The following is a 20,966-nucleotide window of genomic DNA, read 5'->3' on the forward strand; positions in this document are numbered from 1 at the left end:
AAAAAATTTTAGCTTTAAAACTTACTTGGTAACAAGATTTAAGAGCTGTTGATAAAACATTGTGAGAATCGTAGTTTTTGAAAAAGAGGTAATTTCTCACTCAATATTGAAAGACTTCAGGCCTGAAGCCTTTTATTAGTCTTCTTAAAGCACACAATATTTGTGCAACAATTTAGTGTTTTCTCTTCTCTCGCAACTTTGATGACCAATTGAGCCAAAATGTTCACAGATTTGTTATTTCATGCATATGTTGGGATACACCAAGTGATAATTCTGGTCTTTGACAATTACCAAACGTGAGTGCCTTTAAATAACTGTTGAAAGCCTGAGGAAACCTGTATGTGGCCCATACTCAAATTACTAATATTGTGTAAATTTCAAAAGCGTGATGTTAGCAAATGCTTTTTAAAGACCTGCTTGAACGAAAATGTCAAGTCGTGAACTTTGCTGAATTCCTCTTAAAATGTTTTCGATGAATAAGGAAATTGAGTCATAGGATTATAAATAGGTTTCAATTGTGTAAAAAAACAATCATTTTGTATGCCCTTGTCCAGAGCTTTTCTGCGAGATATGCGAAAAGCCCCGTTACGTAATCACTCTAAAAACGTCATAAGTAGATAAAGCCGCTTTGTTGCAGCGTGGATGTATAACAAAGCAAACTCCCACAAATGACGTCAGCGGCATTGTCCTTTGACGCCCGCTCTCAACGGCAGAAGTGTTTTTAGTTTTTCAAAAAACCTTTAGGTAGGGGCCTGATTTTTTACTCGATAATTACGAAAAGTTCAGAAGTGTACACATATCAAAATTGCATTAAAATGGTGAACAAGTGCATTATAAACAAGTAAAAATACCATTTCTGTTGAAAACATTCCGCTCAGGTAGCTGTTTAAAACTTTTGAGGCCACTGAAGACGAAGTATTGCATGTATACTATACAGAATTGGTAATTCATACAAATTAATTAAAACAAATCTGTAGTTTTGTTCTGAAAGCTCACTAGATCTGGTACCCAGTCATGCCAGTTCCAATCCTCCGACATTTCTGACTGAACTATCAAGGAATTAGCATTTTCAAAAACGTATCAATATTGCTTGCTCTGATTTCTGCAGAAGCCTAATTTAAAAACTCGTACCAGATTCAATTCTCTGGAGAAACACTTCCATCTGAATTACTGTTAAAGTCGCAGAATTCAGAAAACCACACGAGCAATGCATCACTGTCGGCTTATCCTGATTGCTGCATAAGCTCGATAAAGCTTGTTCCAAATTCAATCCTCCAGAGAAACATTTTTCTTCTAGGAAAACTGTCAAAGCCGGGGAATAGTACTCCGCACTAATGACGCAAAGAATTTTGCACTTTTGATAGGTTAGCCAGGACTTTTTTTGTGTGCGTGTCCGTACTCCATGTAACTAGGCATTCTTCGCTTTTTTACACAGCTACATGTAGCGCAGAAATTCAGCTACATGTATATAACATGCCCTGTAAGCAAAAATATTGATTGCTTGTGCTGAATTAGTGGTAAGCAGAGCCAAACAAATGGGCCCAATGCCTGGTAAGCACAAAAACTTGCTAAGCACAGAAATATCTTGATGCTTGACAGAAACATGGTTAATACCTGATATGATATCATGTACTTTAAACGCGTTCCAAGAGGGGAGTTCAACAACATTATGGTCACTTTGTTTCCCATCCAATGAATGTGATTATCACGCTTCTTTGAATGTGTTCATTTGAGAAGGGGGGGGGGTGTAGTTTAGTCTTCATTTATTTAGAGTCATATTGAGTAATTCACCTGGCAGCTTACTAACGGTAGGCCACCTGAGCAGGCTTCTTTCTCAGTCATCAACGTAAACCACGCATCGCGTGTGCATCGGAAATGATTGGTTAGGGGCATCTGAATTGGATGGGAGTTGAATACCCTTTTGCTTCCTGGCGAGATTGGCAGGATATTCTCCTTTTTTGTTTCCCCTCTTTTTATTGTTGTTGTCGGTCTTCTGCACTTTGCCTCATATGTACAATTTGAATTTGACTTTTGAATTTTGAATTTTGATTAAAATTGACAAACTTTGTGACTTGAAGGTCCAATTACAGAGTCATTGCAATAGTCATGATAGTTAGAAGCTTTTTAAAAGTACACCTACATGTATAGCAAAAATAAATAGTGTAAGAAAAGCAGATTGCACCCTCACCTAACAAAAACAGAACATAAAATAGTTGTTTATATTGTAAATCTCTTCAATGAACTAATTATCACATAAGTAGGATGTGAAGGCCCTTTTTTTTACTGGCATTATCTTTGTCATCAAATCGTTTCACGGTGCAGTAATGGACAGGAAGTTTTTTTTTATGACACTAAAAAGTAGATCAGGTTCGGAGTTGTCTGTTGAATAACATGTTGAATACACTTCATGTTGAATGAAGCCATTTGCGAATAAGCCATTAGCCATGTTAGCAAGTTAGAATGTCTGGTACAATGACTTGCTTAGTAACAAGTACTGCTTACATTTGAATTCCTCATACTAAAGAGACAGTCGCTACATGTACATGTCAAATGGTTCTGGGCAAGCCTTTGCATACATTACATGTAGCAACCTCCAGATGAGAAAACCCTGGTACATGTACATTTTCAGAACTGTGTATGGGTGTTCACCGTACGTAAGCAGGTCATTGTACCAGACAATATTCAAATCTAACACTCGAATGGCTTATTGATGGCTTCTGCTGTTGCTATGGGCGTCCTGCATGCTTCGACGCTTGGTCGCGCAATGTTTAAGCCCCAGCCTTTAATTGGATGAGGGCCTGAGCCCGTTGTGTGTTAAACTTGAATAAGGGCCGATACAGTTGAGGTACTTCCTTAGACTAAAGAATATTGTTGCTAAATGTACATTCAGTTAGTCCCTGGCAAGCTTTTTTGTATTGACCCCTTGTGAAATGTTGAACGCACCTCCCTGCAATTTGTACAAATTTGCCTGAGACAGTCAGTAAGGTACATACATGTCTAGATACTATGAAGTAGCTGAATTCAAAACTACCCCGTAGATCAACCCACTATCACAGCGCTATCTTAGTCACTTCAGAACTTTGGGTCCAAACCAAAGTTTGTGGAGTGGTATGAGGTTGAACTAGGTGAATCTTTAATTCACCTTGGTTTGAGTACTGTCTTGCTTTAGATTCATTTGTACTACTGCGCGTGGAGTAGATTTTCAGAATCCACGAGACTTCTCAGGTCAAAAGAGAACTGTCCTGCTTTTTAACTACTACCTGGGCGGAAGGTAGACAATCAGCCGGGACTACTGTTGTACATGTACTTTAGGTTATAGTGGATCGTTTCTGACTTCACTACCTTAGAGTGAGTTCCTAACAGGTTGACGATGAAGCTGAAACAGAAGACCCAATGCTCCTGGAGTGGTATTAGGTGAATCTTCATGAACTTTTTTTCTTCTTTTTTGTTTGTTTGCGACAACAGAAAAAGTAGCAATCAAAATACTGGACAAGACGAAGCTTGACCAGAAGACCCAGCGTCTCCTCTCTCGTGAGATATCCTGCATGGAGAAGCTCCACCATCCTAACATCATCCGGCTCTATGAGGTGATCGAGACGTTAGCCAAGCTCCATCTCGTCATGGAGTACGCCGCTGGCGGCGAGCTGTTCACTAAGATCTCCAACGAGGGTAAACTGAGCGAGGCGGAATGTAAGCCGATATACGCTCAGGTCGTTGCTGCTGTGCATCATATGGTAAGTTGATATAATTGGGGGGTACAGGCTAGTTTTTATTTTGTCCTGCAGGGTCCAATGTCATAAAGCCTGTAAGCACAAAAAAGTTGCTTAGCAAAAAAAAAAAACGGTTGCTTTGCAAAAATAGGTAACCAACCAAAAATCATTCATACTCGACTGGAACCTTGGTCATTTCTTGCTTAGCCAAGAAATTTGATAAGCAGAATTTTCTGTTTTTAACAGATTTATTAAATAAGCCCCTGTTGGCGATGGTTGGGGGGGGGGAGGAAGAGGTATCAAGTGATCAGTCCAAGGTGGATGAAAGCGGAGGTGACTTGGCGTGAAATGAACCCTTCTTTGTGATTAACATACATTGCACCATATGTAAAGCAAGTTGAACCTTGGGTTCTGCTCTCTAACCAGACAATGATTCATTACTGGACAAGCTTTGTAACCTTTTACAACTATGCATAGAATTAGCGGAGCCCAGAATGCAGCGGCAGGACTCGAATTCGGAGGGGATCCACAAGAGCGCAGAATCTTTACTGGGGATTTTATTTACAAATCCAGAATTAAAATGCAAAGAGACCGAGTCAAAATGAAGACACAGTTTGATTATCTTTACTGCTTCATTTGAACAAACCTGAACAAGAAACTTCTTAGAGAGAAACTGTATCATTTCGTCTGTTTCATTAGTGATAATCAGCATGATTAAAAGCAGTGGACACTATTTGTAATTACTCAAAATAATTATCGGCATAAAACCTCACTTGGTAACGAGTAATGGGGAGAGGTTGATAGTATAAAACATTGTGTGAAACGGCTCCCTCTGAAGTGACATAGTTTTCGAGAAAGAAGTAATTTTCCATGAATTTGATTTCGAGACCTCAAGTTTAGAATTTGAGGTCGGAATTTTTCAAGCATCTGAAAGCACACAACTTCGTGTGACAAGGGTGTTTTTTCTTTCATAGTTATCTCGCAACTCAGATGACCAATCGAGCTCAAATTTTCACAGGTTTGTTATTTTATGCATATGTTGAGATCCACCAAGTGAGAAGACTGGATTTTGACAATTACCAATAGTGTCCATTGTCTTTAAAAGATATTTGTGAGACTCAAACTTAAAGCCAGTGGACACTATTGGTATTTGTCAAAGACTAGCCTTCACAGTTGGTGTATCTCAACATGCATAAAATAACAAACCTGTGAAAAATTTGAGCTCAATCGGTCATCGAAGTTGCGAGATAATATTGAAAGAAAAAACACCCTTGTCAGACGACGTTGTGTGCATTTAGATGGTTGATTACGAGACCTCAAGTTCTAAACTTGAGGTCTCGAAATCAAATTTGTGGAAAATTACTTCTTTCTCGAAAACTACGTCACTTCAGAGGAAGCCGTTTCTCACAATGTGTTGGAGCATCAACCTCTCCCCATTACTCGTCACCAAGAAAGGTTTATGCTAATAATTATTTTGAGTAATTACCAATAGTGTCCACTGCCTTTAACATTTGAGCACCACTATTTTGAGACAAAGATGTTAAATTTAGGGAAAAAAAGACCACCGGACTTGTCCCATCTTGAGCTTAATGGTTGGACAGTGTAAAGTTCGAGCCCTGAGCAGGCCAAGTTTTGTCTTTTATAGGCTGAGGACATTTTGATTTTGCGAGAGGAGAATCCTGAAGTTAGGAGAATGTTTCAGAGAGCAGTGTAACGGGGGGCTAAGCCTCTATTTTGTTCTACATGTAGGCCTTGGATTACACATGAACCAGTGGTCCATTAACTTTAGGAAGAAATTATTCATCGCACAGGGTTTATATTAGAAATGAGAGCGTATTCGAACATTGTAGGGGATTCTTTAATTTCCGGTTCCAGTTCCTAGAAACGTTACTTTAATACATACGGCAAATCTTTTGATGAATGCACATTGTACGTTACAAACATTTTGCCATACAGTACATCTAGTCATTAAAATGGGCCTGCATTGTAATAAGACAGCCTTATTATATGCATCTATAGATATTTCCAATGAATGACAATATTGATGAAAATGCCAATTAACTTTTATTGCTGGCCAGATATCTCTTGAGAGAGCTACATATATGTGTATTGGAAAAATGTCAGGAATAAAAGGACAAAACTTAAAGGCAGTGGACACTATTGGTAATTACTCAAAATAATTATTAGCATAAAACCTTACTTGGCATCGAGTAATAGAGAGAGGTTGGTAGTATAAAAACATTGTGAGAAATGGCTCCCTTTGAAGTAGAGTAGTTTTCGAGAAAGAAGTAATTTTCAACGAATTTGATTTCGAGACCTCAAGTTTAGAATTTGAGGTCTTGTGACAAGGGTGTTTTTTCTTTCATTATTATCTCGCAACTTCAATGACCAATTGAGCTCAAATTTTCACAGGTTTGTTATTTTATGCATATGATGAGATACACCAAGTGAGAAGACTGGTCTTTGACAATTACCAATAGTGTCCACTGTCTTTAAGTTAGAAAATAGATCAAAATATGTTATTATAAAAAAAGCATTGTGTTTGAAAATTGCAATACATGTAACAAAGAGGTTAATACTTTTTTCAAAATTGAAACACAAAGAGATTGAATAGTCTTAATGCCAATTGAAATCTTTTAATTAGTACATGTGTATACTCCTTACACACCAACAAATTGCATTAACAATCTAATGCGCAAACAGGAAATTGGCGTTTTTTCTTTAAAAGAGCCGGCGGGAATCAGCTGCGTAAATGGAGAAATTTCCACCTGGACATCTATTAATATAAATACACCCTGTCAACTTTTATCCTGATTTAACATCACTACGACACTCACGCGGGAAAGGCAGTGTTTTTTTTTAAAGGAACACGTTGCCTTGGATCGGTCGAGTTGGTCTTTGAAAAGCATTCGGTAACCATTTGTTATAAAATGCATTGGGTAGAAAGATGTTGTAAAAGTAGAATACAATGATCTACACAAATATGTCTTCGAAATTGTTGGATTTTCTTTTTACCTCGTGGACTAACACGATCAGCCATTTATGGGAGTCACGACCGTGTTATAGTTCGCGACGTAAAAGGAAAACCGTGCAATTTTGAATGATACTTGTGTGGATCATTATATTCTACTTTTAAAACATCTTTCTAACCATATGCATTTCATAACAAACGGTTTCAAATGCTTTTTTATAGACCAACTCGTCCGATCCAAGGCAACGTGTTCCTTTAACATCCACTCAACACTCTCGCTGGAAAGGCAGTGTTTTCTTTAACATCGCTGAGGGCTTATTAAGAAATCGGAAATTTCTGAGAGGAGACAGTTTTTTTATTTTAAGAACTGATGATGGCCAAGCTAAAAAAGAAAACTTAGGATTCTTTGAGTTTAAAGATACTGGACACTATTGGTAATTGTCAAAGACCAGTCTTCTCACTCGGTGTATCTCAACATTTAATATGCATAAAATATCAAACCTGTGAAAATTTGAGTTCAATCGGTCGTCGCAGTTGCGAGATAATAATGAAAGAAAAAAAAACCCTTGTCACACGAAGTTGTGTGCTTTCAGATGCTTGATTTCGAAACCTTGAATTCTAAACTTGAGGTCTCGAAATCAAATTTGTGGAAAATTACTTCTTTCTCGAAAACTACGTCATTTCAGAGGGAGCCATTTCTCACAATGTTTTATACTATCAACAGCTCCCCACTACTCGTTAAATAAGGTTTTATGCTGATAATTATGTTGAGTAATTACCAATAGTGTCCACTGCCTTTAAGGGTTTATACGGGATGTTATCATTTGACTGGACGTTTGTTGATAAAATGTTATGGACACTGTATATGTGCAAGTACTAGGGTGTCATGGCTGAGCCGTTTTAGAGCATCGAGTTCATTAGTTCTAGTGGTTTAGTGATCGGGATGTAACAGGTTCGAGTCCCCGTCATTCCACTTGGGTCCATCAGCAAAAAACTTCATAATTGTTTTTCTCTTCACCCAGGGGTATAAATGGTTTCCTGTGACGGTATACATGAAGTTGATAATGTATTTGAAAAAGCCTTCTGAGCTGTGTACTGTTATTAATTTATACACATGTAGCTGCTGCAAGTACATGTACTTTTGTCAAGCTGATAGATTTGTTTTGTATGTACTGTACATGTAGCTAACTGTTTGTATTTTTAAAAGCAGCTCTATGATATGTAACTGGGACCCAAACAGGCATGGATTGGAAGTGCTTTCGGAAATCCATTCTACGCATGCATGCATACACGATGTACATTAATTCAGAGCACATCATCGACTAACCATTACCCATTGCATTAAAGGCACTGCCGTCGATTTCACCAAACTCTTCCTATATTAGGGTTAATCTTAGAACTTAGGACGAGTTAAGTTCCGTATCCAAAGGCGTAGGACGCATTGAACCCATCCTAAGTTAGGATGGGTTACTTGTCCTAACTCGAGATAGGATTAGTCCTAGCGTTTCGTGAAATCGGCTGCTGGCCACCTTTGGTACCCAAACACCAGTATTCTCACTTGGTGTATACTAACATGTATACATCAAGTAACAAACCTGTGAAAATTTGGATTAAATTGGTCATCGAAGTTGCAAGAGAATACTGAAAGACAAAACACCCTGGTTGCACAAATGTGTGTGCTTTCAGATGGCTTATAAAAGGCTTAGAGGTCTGATGAAGTCTTTTAGTGTTTGAGTGAGAAATTACATGTACCTTTTTCTAAAAAAAACTATGTTACTTCATAGGGAGCTGTTTCTAACAGTGTTTAGTACTCGATCAACATCTCTCCATTGCTTGTTACTAAGTAAGTTTTTATGCTGGAACAATTATTTTGAGTAACTACACATCATGTACCAATGGTGTCCAGTGCCTTTAATTGTGTCCTCGTGTATTGGGTTCACAGATGCGGACCCTCAACATCTTAAGTAGTTTGACCCACTTTCTTAGGTTTCGCATTAAGTGTGTATAAATAAGCTCCTTACATTCGCAAGGTCCACGTAGGGTTTTTTAAAACACGGCGGCAGGTGAGATTCAAAGGGCACGTTGCCTTCGCTGTGGGTGCTGTTGACTTTAAAAAAGCGTTTTTAAAATGATGGTTGGAAAGATATTTAAATAAAGGTATGATATTCTTCCTAATTTTGATTTCTTACATTTTTAATTTCCGATTTTGTTGCCCAAAAATTAGTAGAAAAATGTTATTAAATAGGCCCTTTACATGTTCATGTAATGTAATGGCATCTGCCCTTGTACTCAATTAAATTTTCCTACTTTTTTTTCTGAAGGCAAATATCATATTCCTGAATTTAATGGGCCTATAATACAATAACGATTCTCATAGATATCCTTGGAAATTGTGCGGTCTAAATGTGTAATCATGACAGAACATAGTCTGCTATTTTGTAGAACATTTTTGACTCCCTGGCAGCCGCATATTCTGCTGGTTGTATTTCAAGAGGAAAATTCATGTTTTTGTTATCGCTTCTCTCTAACATGACTTATTCTTATCCTTATTCTTTATTTGGCCAATAAACAATTACAAATACAAGCAGACAGTATGTCAAATAGATAATTATAAGTACATGTACAAAAGTAAATACAAAGCAAGAAAAACAATAAGGGCACAGGAAATTATAAAACAACCCTAATGTGATGGCCAGGATCAACAAAAGTATAATTAAACACTGTAGCTCGAAAGCCTGTTAATCCAGTCACATAGGGAAGCAAACACACTAATAACAACACAATGTTGGTGTTTTGAAGCATGAACAACTCTTAAAGGCACTGGACACTTATTATTGGTAATTACTCAAAGTGTCAGCATAAAAACTTACTTGGTAACAAGCAATGGAGAGCTGTTGATAGTGTAAAACATAGTGAGAAACGGCTCCTGCCGATAAAGTAATGTAGTTTTTAAGAAAGAGGTATTTCTCACTAAAATATTAAAAGACTTAAAACGGGCCTGAAGCCTTTCCTGGGCAACTGAAAGCAAACAAGTTTGTGCAACAAGGGTGTTTTTTTCCTTCTTTCATTGTTCTCTTGAAACTTCGATGACCATGGATGAGTCCAAATTTTCACAGATTTGTTATTTTATGCATTTAAGTGTGGATACACCAAGTGAGAATACTGGTCTTTTAGAAACATGAAATGGATATATTAAAAGAAGTAATTTTCCAAACAGCCAAGATTTGGAGGTCAATGCCCCTTTAATGGCAGCAACAGTTTACAGACCTATACTAATGCAGTTATTTTTTTTTCCTGGATGTAACTTTTCATGTTAATATAAAATGTGACCCATTTTTTTTTTAAAGATCAGGGCCTGATGCAAGCATACCGAGATAAAATTTCATGAAGCTGAGCGCAGAACCATCATTGATATTAAATTACAATTTATTCAGCCAAACCATTTTCAACGGACCCAGAAAAAAGAAAAAAAAATGTCTTATTCAAGTTTAGTGATCAAGGGAGGGAATTAAGTTTAAAGCGTGTGCGTTGGCAAAATTGGAAATATCAAATGGTCACAAATTTACTTATGTAACTGAGGCCTTTTTCACATGAGTGAAATAAGCAGGGGGGTCCATGGTCCTTAAAGGAACACGCTGCCTTGGATCAGACGAGTTGGTCTATAAAAAGCGTTTGTAACCGTTTGTTATAAAATGCATATGGTTGGAAAGATGTTTTAAAAGTAGAATACAATGATTCACACATGTGGGCCATTCTTACACACGAATGGCGTTCACCTCGGGCATTATCCTATACCTATATCATGCATGCAGGCAAGAAAATTGGTGATCAACACATGCAATAGCCATTCCATGCTAGCTGTAGCTGTGCGAATACCAGTGAACAAACGATTAACTATGTTGACCTTTGACACCCAAAAAGTGGTTTCTGTGTCGTGTGAAAGGTCAAGTTCAAGTTTTACCAATGTCCGCAGTCAAGTCAATTAGCACCTTCCGGGTCAAACGACCCTTAGCTTTACAAGATGGTCAGGTAGCCACCAATTCTGACCTGGCCTTAAGTTCCTGGCAGAGCGGATAACAGCATCGGACTCAAGCTCTGGTGTTTTGAATCAGTCCCTTTCGTGACCCTTACAAGGGTCCTCTTAAGGACACAAGTGTGTGACGACCGGGACAGAGACACAAGTGTCACGACCGGGACAAGGACACAAGTGTCACGACCGGGACAGAGACACAAGTGTCACGACCGGGACAGAGACACAAGTGTCACGACCACGACTGTTCAGAAACACCAGAGCTTGGGTCTGATGCTCTTATCTGCTCGACCAGAACACGCCATAAAAGCAAGACACTTGACCATTATTGCTGCGTCCTTCAGAAGAGGAATAAAGCGGATGCGGATTGTGTTTAGCATGTAAAAGAGCCCAGTGCACTTATCGTAAAGAGTTTTGCCCCGGTGTTCCTGGTTTTATTTGCTACATATTGCGCCGCAGCACCTTGTAAACCATACATAGCCTTTAATGTATAAAGGAATTGTTCTTATAAAAAAACGTATTGTAAGATCACCAAGAAAATACTGAATGTTGAAGCACTTTGAGCTTCACTGAGTAACGGATATGAGCGCTGTATATGAGCGCCACTCTTAATAATATGATCACTGTGTTCATGTATGTAATGTAAACTCAAATGTGTATTCTGATCAAGCCTCTACTTCTTGGCAATGATGGAGTGTGACACGTACACTCTATAGGAATAACGAGAAGTGCTTTCCTCTTTTCTTTCCTTTTCTTTCCTGTTCACACTTGCGTCTCCCATACATAATGATGTAGTTACATCATGTGCTGTACAAGGTCCAAGTGTGTGACACACAACACTGCTTGTGATCAGAATACGTAAATAAATTGTTGTTGTCTCTAGTTTCTATTCCATCACGATAACTATTGTCGTCGCTGTGAATACAGCGCGACGATTATATACGTGCACACAATACATTGTGCTCACTGGGGGATGTAATAAGCTAATAACATTTTTTTTGCGTAGGCATGGAATGCTTTCATGAATATTATTTATCACCAGCAGCGCAAATTTAACGACATTATTGGATTGGTAGAATTTGAAGGAAAGTGAGTTGTTGTACATATGTAATATGACAGGTGTGCAGATCTGCATGTACGTTTCCGAAGTTCAGGCTTGATTATTAGATTCCAATGTTTTTTAATGAATCTGATTCTTTTATGGTTTAAAGACAGCGGACACTATTGGTAATTGTCAAAGACCAGTCTTCTAACTTATCTCAACATATGCATAAAATAACAAAACTGTGAAAATTTGAGCTCGATTGGTCGTCAACACCCTCGTCACACAAAGTTGTGTGCTTTCAGATGCTTGACCTCGGGACCTCAAAATCTAATTCTGAGGTCTCGAAATCCAATTCAAATAGTTTTGTGGAAAATAACTTCTTTCTCGAAAACTACATTTCTTCAGTGGGAGCTATTTCTCACAATGTGTTATACTATCCACAGCTCTTCATAATGCTTGTTACCAAGTAAGTTTTTATGCTAACAATTATTTTGATTAATTACCAATAGTGTCCATGTGCCTTTAAGTCTTTATTGCCATCATTTTCAAGAGTTATTGCCAAACATTCCTTTTTTTTTTTAACCAAGGAATACCTTTCAAAGTGTAGAAGTGTGTAGGGCCTACACGTACATTATTTTACATTGATCTGCAGCAAATGCTGCGGTGCATGTATAATTTTATCTGTGGCCTTCTTTCTACATACCAATGAACTCCCAATATTATTGTTATGATTTACATCAGGTGAATTGGGTTAATTAAACCAGGGAATAATTATTAGATGTGCAAATGTGATGTGTATAGGCCTATCTGCAGCAAATGCTGTGCAATGTTTGTTACGTCTATGGCCTTATGCATACATGTACCAAAACAATGCCATCTGTGGCCTGCTGGAACTGTGTACAGAATTAACCAATATGTCACCAATTGCTGTACATAGCTGTGCTGGCTGCTTCGGTGGCTCTCCTTTTGCAAAGTTCTGATACAAATTTAAATTGTCCTCATAAAATTGCCTTGTCCCTTCCAGAACAAAATTTAAAGGTAATGGACACTATTGGTAATTACTCAAAATTATTGTTAGCATAAAAACTTGCTTGGTAAGAAGCAATGTGGAGCTGTTGAAGTAAAAAACATTGTGAGAAACGGCTCCCTCTGAAAGTAACGTGTTTTCGAGAAAGAAGTAATTTTCCAAGAATTTGATTTTGAGACCGCAGAATAAGATTTTTAGGTCCCCAAATCAAGCATCTGAAAGCACACAACTTTGTGTGACAAGGGTGTTTTTTCTTTCTCTATTATCTCACAACTTCGACGACCAATTGAGTTCAAATTTTGACAGGTTTGTTATTTTGTGCATATGTTGAGATACACCAAGTGAGAAGACTGGTCTTTGACAATTACCAACAGTGTCCAGTGCCTTTAAAGCCATTGGACACTTTCGGTAAACAGTATTGTCCAAGGCCCACATTGTGTATCACAACTTATATAAAAAATTACAAACCTGTGAAAATTTAGGCTCAATCAGTCATCGGAGTCGAGAGAAAATAACGCGATAATTGTTTTAATGTAAAGCATTTCATGGAATAATATTTCAAGAGAAGTCGTTCACCATTACCTTCTGTAAACCCTGTAAGTTATTTGTAAATCTGTGAACTTTAATTTTTGTTTCTGTTCCCAAGTGTCCAATAGCTTTAAGGCCTGCCCTATAATTAGTAATAATAAGAACACAGTTATACACGTAGTTGCTATGCATGTTAAAAAAACTTTTAAAAACCTGCCATAGTTTGAATACCTTTCCCTTTGTAAGTCAGTGAAAAGTTCCCTGAAAAACAAACTAGCCATTTCATGTTCTGATAAAATAATTCTCAAAATTTCCCTGATTATGAAAACATTTCCCCTATTATGTTGAATGTTATTCTAAATACCTTTCTGATTGCTGTACAAAATCTCACTGATTGCCAGATGCAAATGTTGGCAGCTCTGAATTGCTGTACAGTGTCTAATGTATGTTCATAAAATTAAGATTTTTGTTTATATTTAGTTTGTTTATATTTGTTGATTGTGCCCATAAAATACATGTGGATTCATCTTCATAAACAAATTTGTGGTACTGTCATCTACCTGCCATGATATGCACTCCAGACTGAGGCTCAAAGGCCAAAATTATCTGACCCCCTCCTACAGGAAGAATCAGTGATTCTCATTGCTATTGCAAACAGGGAACCATGACAAAGATGATGAAGGTCTGTCAACAATAAAAACCCATTAGTTTGGGTATTAATTAAACAGACAACAAAATTTCCATTTAATTGTCCGCAGACTTATCCAGAAAAGCTTCCTGGAGTGTTTCCATTGCAATGCGAATGACGAGAAGCCCTAGTCACACCAATTATAGAAAGTAATCACACAGTCCTTGCACCGAAGAAGAAGAAGAAAAATAGAGGAGGGGGAGTGGAAATCAATTTGCACGACGTCGTTTTGAAAACGCCTGTGTTGAATTTTTATCAATTGAACATTATCTTTTCCTTGTATCCTACCGTCGTTGAAAATGATTAAACCTGTGTCTGGGGTAATTCATTGTCAAGTGGCATAATATTCAGATTTTTCGCTGTGCTGGGTCAATGGAGTATGTTTCTGCTCGCAGAGTCGCAGCGCGGTAGTTGCTGGAGTGCGGTAGACGCTGGAGTGTCCCCATGGTTTCCCAACCCAGTCTTGAGTATAATATAATGAGAGCGTCACTGTATTTATTGCAATGATCACTTTACTGCACGAATTCGCTTAATAGTTTTCTAACCATCATTTAAAGGAACATTAGACATTGTTTTTTTGCTAGCAAAACAGTTGCTGGCAGTGTAAGCACTTTATGATAATTTATGTAATCATAACCAATATATACATAAACTGACAAACCTGTAGAAGTTTGAGATCGATTGGCCATCTGGGTCAGAGAAAATAGTGAAAAACCGATAACATTTTGCAGGACATCGATTAAAAAACCCAAAAATGAATAAAACGCTCACTGAGCGATAAACTCCAAATGGGAATATAGTTTTGTTTATTTCTTATCAAATATGACATTTCAGACAGAAATTTTCCATCAAATATGACATTTCAGACAGAAATTTGTCACCATAAATATGACATTTCAGACAGAAATATTTCAAGGGATGTTTTCTACTATCATCATCATTACACCGTGTAAGTTTTATGTAAATCTGTCATCTTAGACAAGGTTTTTTTGTCTTACCAATTCTGTAATGTTCCTGTAAAGTAAAGGTTGCAATCCCAATACTTATTTTCACGTGAGGTTTTGTCTTCTACAATTTTTCCCATCGTGTGCGGGTGAGATTGGAAAGGAAGATTATCAAAACATGTGTGTATTTTCATAAGGTTTGGCACATTGACACCACACTAGATTAAACGCCATGAGGTTTTTTGGCGGGAAGATAACTCAGGCCTGATTCGTTGCGGCACTGTGGCAGAAAACCTCTAAATTGTAAAGTCAGCAAAAAAGGCTGAAAAAGTCCCTGTGCACGTCTTTCAAAACTAATCTACTGTATTGATTTGAATGTGTTTGGTATGTTAGACGAACTCGATTAAAGTTTGGGGTTACTTTCTTGCTTTGGAGGTATGATTCAGATCTGGGCCCAATTTCATTGATGTGCTTACCAGAATAACGTTACCAGTCAATTGACTGTGTTACATCACATGCATCATTTCTGACTGGGCCCAATTTCATAGCGCTGCTAAACGGTAAGCAAATTTGCGTGCTTACTGTAGCAGAAAAATTTGCTTCAGCCTGAGCGTATTTCACAGGTTAGCAGAAAAATTGGGCGGCCATATTGCATGTTTACCGCGGATTTGCATTGTGACGTCATTTATTTTCGTGCGGTTAGCACCGGAAAGTTAGCATGCCTTTTCGTGTGCTTACGGTTAGCAGCGCTATGAAACAGAAATCACACAGTAAGCACACAATCGGCTGCTAAGCAGCGCTAAGAAATTGGGCCCTGGTGTCCTGCTAATTTTTGCTAAGCAGAAAATGTGAAAGCAAAATTGTCTGTTGAAAGCAGCTCATAAAATTGAGCCTTTGGCATGCTGGGCTTCAGGGCCCAATTTCATGAAGCTGTTAAGCACAGAAATTTGACTTAGTACAGTATATCTTGCTTACCAGCCAAAATAACAAGTAAATGTGTATATTTGTGATTGGTTCACTGCTAATTTCTGCTTAGCAACAACACAATTGTTAAGCACCATTGTCTGCTCTTGAAACAGACTTGTAAAAGTTTTCATGGTGGTAATAATGACAGAAAGAGGAAGGCAAAAAAAAGAGGAACACATTTTTATCTGAAAGTCAACTTGGTCAGTCTGTTCCTTCATTGTAGCACCGATTTGAAAGTGAAAGGTTTTGAATGCTTGGCAAATTTGTTGGCGTGATTGCAGTGAGTTGTACATAAAAACATACATGTAGAATTGAGTAAATGTTTTGTGAACCTTTCAAAATGTTCGACCATCTCTGTCATTCTCTCATCATCTCTTTGGAGTGTCATGGCCAAGCAGCGTGTCATGGCCGAGTGATGTGTCTTATCCGAGGGGTCAAGCCAACCGGACTTAAACTTCTGATCAGCCGAGTGTGGGTTTTAAAACGGTCTTTACACTTATGTCCTTAAGCAAGGCTGAAGGTATTATTTGACGATTATCGATGATTATTATTAATTCGTCCTTGGGATGGGATGTAATGGCTTAGGTTTCCTTGCATTGGGGTAGAAGAACCAAGTTACACTTAACGCTAAGAGAAGGGGTTTGTCCCTGTGTTTCTGGCAGTGAATGCTGCAGCACAAACCCTTATAAGATCCCAGGCGAGATAAAATTCATGACTTTATGAACTTTCAAGAACGTTCATGATCAGTCCATGAACATGCATCAACAGTTCATAACATGTTTATCACAGCAGTTTATGTACTGTTCATTCATACAATTAATGAACATTTAGTGGTCTTTTAAAAACTTCATAAAAACTAGTCTTAAAATACTACTCTTTGTTCAAGCAACATGAGTATTGAGATTGTTAGGGACACATGCATGTGCTAGCTTAGACTCAGTTTAAATGTTATTATAAATTCAAGGCACTGGACAGTATTTGTAATTACTCAAGACAATTGTTAGCATGAAAACTTACTTGCTAACAAGCAATGGAGAGCTGTTGAGAAACGGCTCCCTCTGAAGTAACAGAGTTTTTGAGAAAGAGATAATTTCCCACTCAAATATTAAAACACTTCAGGCAAAGCCTTTTTTTTTAGGCATCTTGAAGCACACAAATTTGTCCAACAAGCATGTTTTTTCTTTCATAATTTTCTTGCAATTTTGATGACCATTTGAGCTCAAATTTTCACAGGTTTGTTATTTTTGTGCATGTGTTGAGATACACCAAGTGAGAATACGGGTCTTTGACAATTACCAATTACCATAGGTGTCCAGTGCCTTTAAAATGGAAAAGCATGAACAAGTAACTTTCCCTTTGCCAATCCTGTTTGGATTTGTTCCAAAATATACATTGTACGCCCTGTTTGTACAGAATCATAGAGATAATGTTTTGATGTTATTTCAGATGGATTGAGTGTTTGGAGAAAAATATAATCCATTGTTTTTATCATCTTGTTTTTTTTAAAAGGTTTTTCCCTTTAGTTACTCTAGTTATCTTCAAGTATTTATACATGTACCATGACAATCAACTCAAACAATTGTATTGATTGGTGGTTATTGCTTTCAATGTAGATTCTTTTTCAAACTGATTATTACCATCAATAATTCAGAAGCAAACATTTGCATGTGACTGCTTCAGGATCACATAATAGTACTTACAATTTACAGTTCTTCATTTTTATTTTGAAATTAATATTTAATCATAGTGCATGCAGTCTTCTCAGTATTTTCAAGGACAAAGATAATGTACATAGACAGATCCCTTCTTATAGCATATATAAATTCATTATTCATTACATAATGTACACAGGGTACATTACCAACATGGTGGCTGCATCATAATGCTTTTAAAGGCAGTGGACACTATTTGTTCTTGTCAAAGACCAGTCTTCTCACTTGGTGAACCTCAACATATGCACAAAATAACAAACCTGTGAAAATTTGAACTCAATCGCTCGTCGAAGTTGTGAGATAATAATGTAAGAGAAAACACACTTGTCACACGAAGTAGTGTGCTTTCAGATGCTTGATTTCGATACCTCAAATTCTAAATCTGAGGTCTCGTAATCAATAAAATTCAAATATTTTAGTGGAAAATAACTTCTTTCACGAAAACTATGTGTATGTTACTTCAGTGGTAGCCAGTTCTCACAATGTTTTATACTATCAACAGCTCTCCATTGCTTGTTACTTAGTAAGTTTCTATGCTTTATAAAACAATATTTTGAGTAATTACCAATAGTGCCCAATGCCTTTAAACTTTCACAGGTTTATTTCAGGTTATTTCTAAGTATGTTGGGTTACATAAAGTGTTGGTAAGCTTTTGTCATTAACCAATACTGTCAATGTGCTTTAAGGTAATTACCAGATTCCTAAAATAAATTTTAGTCTTATAAAATTAAACTGATCACAGTGCTGCAATAATTAGCAGCTTCAATCAAATCTGACCCCACGTTCCTATACATAAATAACCATCGGGCAACTTTACTCCGCCCTGTCTCTTTTCTGTCCTGAAACAATGAAGACGTCCTCAAGCCATCGCAAAAGCTTTCTCCCTTTTTTTTGATTCCACATAGATTTCAAGACACGATAGGGATGTGCCTCGAGCACACGCCGGTATTAAATTGATCGGTTAAGAATTGCGCCAACGTTCGTGGGGTATTTCTAAAATCAGGGTCAAGAGTATTACCTTTTGATTTTAATGTCATGTTGTATGGACGGTATTAGAGCCTGGCACTCGCCGCATTAGAGCAGGCGAAAGACTCTGAGGGGAAATTATTCATTTTATAATTTTTGGACCATGGAAACCGCGAAGAATTGCATAAATGGAGAGGATCGTTAAACGCTTGGCATATTTTCTGTCCTCAGCTGAGGTCTCTAGTTCAATGTAACTGTTTTAGTGAGAAATATACTTCTTTCTCAAAAACTATGTTACTTCAGAGAAAGCTGTTTCTCACAATGTTTTATACTATCAACAGCTCTCCATTGCTTGTTACGAAGCAAGTTTTATGCTAACAATTATTTTGAGTAGTTACCAATAGTGTCCAGTGCCTTTAAGCGAGGATCTGATTGATTGCAACGCCCTCATGCATATCTGACAAGGTTTTTCCATTAGTTAAGAGGTTTGAATATTTTCAACGGACTGCTCATCTTGAGTGTGTTGTTTACTTGTCCGGGTGTTGCCTGGGTTTTAATTTAACCTGAATGTACTTGCTTTGTAATTAAGTTTGATCTTTACATTTTATCTGTAATGACAATTGACAAACCAATTATGTACACAAAGGATTCTGGCAGAGTGTTGTCCTGCCCCCTCTTAACTAAATCAATGTCCAATGTTGAATGACACCCCCTCTACTAGGATGTGTGGTATGGTCCAGTTTAGGATAGCATGGGATATGAGCTGACCAGTGTATGATGTGGTTAAAAGGCAAAGTATCCATTGGATTTTTGGAGGACTTCATTTTCCTTGTTTTAAATTTTCTCACCGGGTTACTGAGAGAAGAAAAAGTACATATAGCTTTGGTTTTTTTAACTGTTCGATATTGACGATTCTGCTAGAAATCCCATGTCGACAAAATCTTTTCAAAGTACAGCTACAACATATATTACACAAACCTGCATGCGTAAGCTGTAACATGTATCATAATAACGTTTACTTGGCAAAGCAAGTCAACTCACAGAGGTCTCAATTGATGAAAATGGCAAACAGCAATCAACTCATCCCCCCTGCACCTCCGATTCCAGCCCCTCGTTTTAGTTTTCTTCTTCCCCAGTCTAGAATCCTGAGAGATTGACCTCTCTAGAACCAGGCAGTCGATTAAATCGACAGGATTGGTCGTGAGTGATCGCTTCAATCATGAATACGTTTTGGACAGATTTATCATAATACATGGAAATTCAAAAGAGGACTGTAAAGACTTGCATGTATAAAATGCATCTTCATCATTTACTTGTACCTCAAAATCACCAATGTCTCAAAATCACCAATGTCTCAAAATCACTAATGTCTCAAAATCACCAATGTCTCAAAATCACCAATGTCTCAAAATCACCAATGTCTCAAAATCACCAATGTTCCAGTCTTTCATCTCTGAAAGTGAAAAACTCATCTTCTTGAGACTCTTTTTTTTCAGACTTTGAAAAATCTATTTAAAATAGATTTCTACAGGGTTTGTCCTTCCCTCTCATCTCACGGATTGCACAGGGTTCTTCCTATACAAAAGCTAGCATACGGGGCTGAATCACACTAACTGGAAATGCGCAATTTTCGCTAATAAGGGCTGATAACCACCAATATTCTTGTTTGGGGGGGGGGGCGGGCTTGAATTTGAGAAGAAGTTCACAAAAAATCATCAAGATGACACCATTTCAAATGCCCTAGATTGCACAGTTAATATGGCTTTTAAAAAAACAAAAGATAAAACACCAATTAAGTGAAAACATTCCAAGGACCTTGTTTCAATTCAGAATGCTTTCCCTATTCCATTTCCTCAACTTCCACAATTTGGGTCAAGAATGCCAACCGTTTAAAAAAAATACTGGAGAGGACCCTTTTGGGTAAAGATGAATTTGAAAATATTTCAGCGAGCCATATTTTACAGCACAAAATTTTAACCAATAAGTATGTACTCCGATCGACCAGCGGACGTGACTGCGCAGTTAGCCAATCCGGCCATGGATTTATGCAAACATTCAAGTATATTGATCAGTCAATAACCGGACCTTTTTCATAATTGCTCGTCAAACATTGGCGTTTACGTTCACTTTTTGTTTTCCCCCTGTGATTTCACTCTCGGCAATTAAGGTATTTGATCTCCGACATGTTTGCAAATACAGGGTGGATAAGAGTTGACAGCTGGGGGTGGTTTTTATTGCTGGTGTGGCCGGCCTAGGCCATTACGATATTTCATAATTGATGATTGTTATACTTTTTTTCGTAGCCGTGAAGGAAGAAGACATGCCAGGCCAAGGTTAAAGGAACATTACAGAATTGGTTTTTGCTAACAAAACAGTTGA

General features: G+C 37.6%; 1 protein-coding gene across 1 annotated transcript in view; it reads left to right on the top strand.

Moving 5' to 3' along the window:
* The window catches only part of LOC117297334 (serine/threonine-protein kinase NIM1-like), a 38,266-nt gene that overhangs the window by 13,297 nt on the left and 4,003 nt on the right, over positions 1–20,966 (top strand). Inside the window, exon 3 of the mRNA XM_033780308.1 lies at positions 3,466–3,734. Within this exon, the coding sequence (XP_033636199.1) occupies positions 3,466–3,734 (269 nt within the window). The remainder of the gene's footprint in view (positions 1–3,465; positions 3,735–20,966) is intronic.

The sequence above is a fragment of the Asterias rubens genome, chromosome 12 (genome assembly GCF_902459465.1).
Source record: "Asterias rubens chromosome 12, eAstRub1.3, whole genome shotgun sequence".
Classification (NCBI taxonomy): Eukaryota; Metazoa; Echinodermata; class Asteroidea; order Forcipulatida; family Asteriidae; genus Asterias; species Asterias rubens.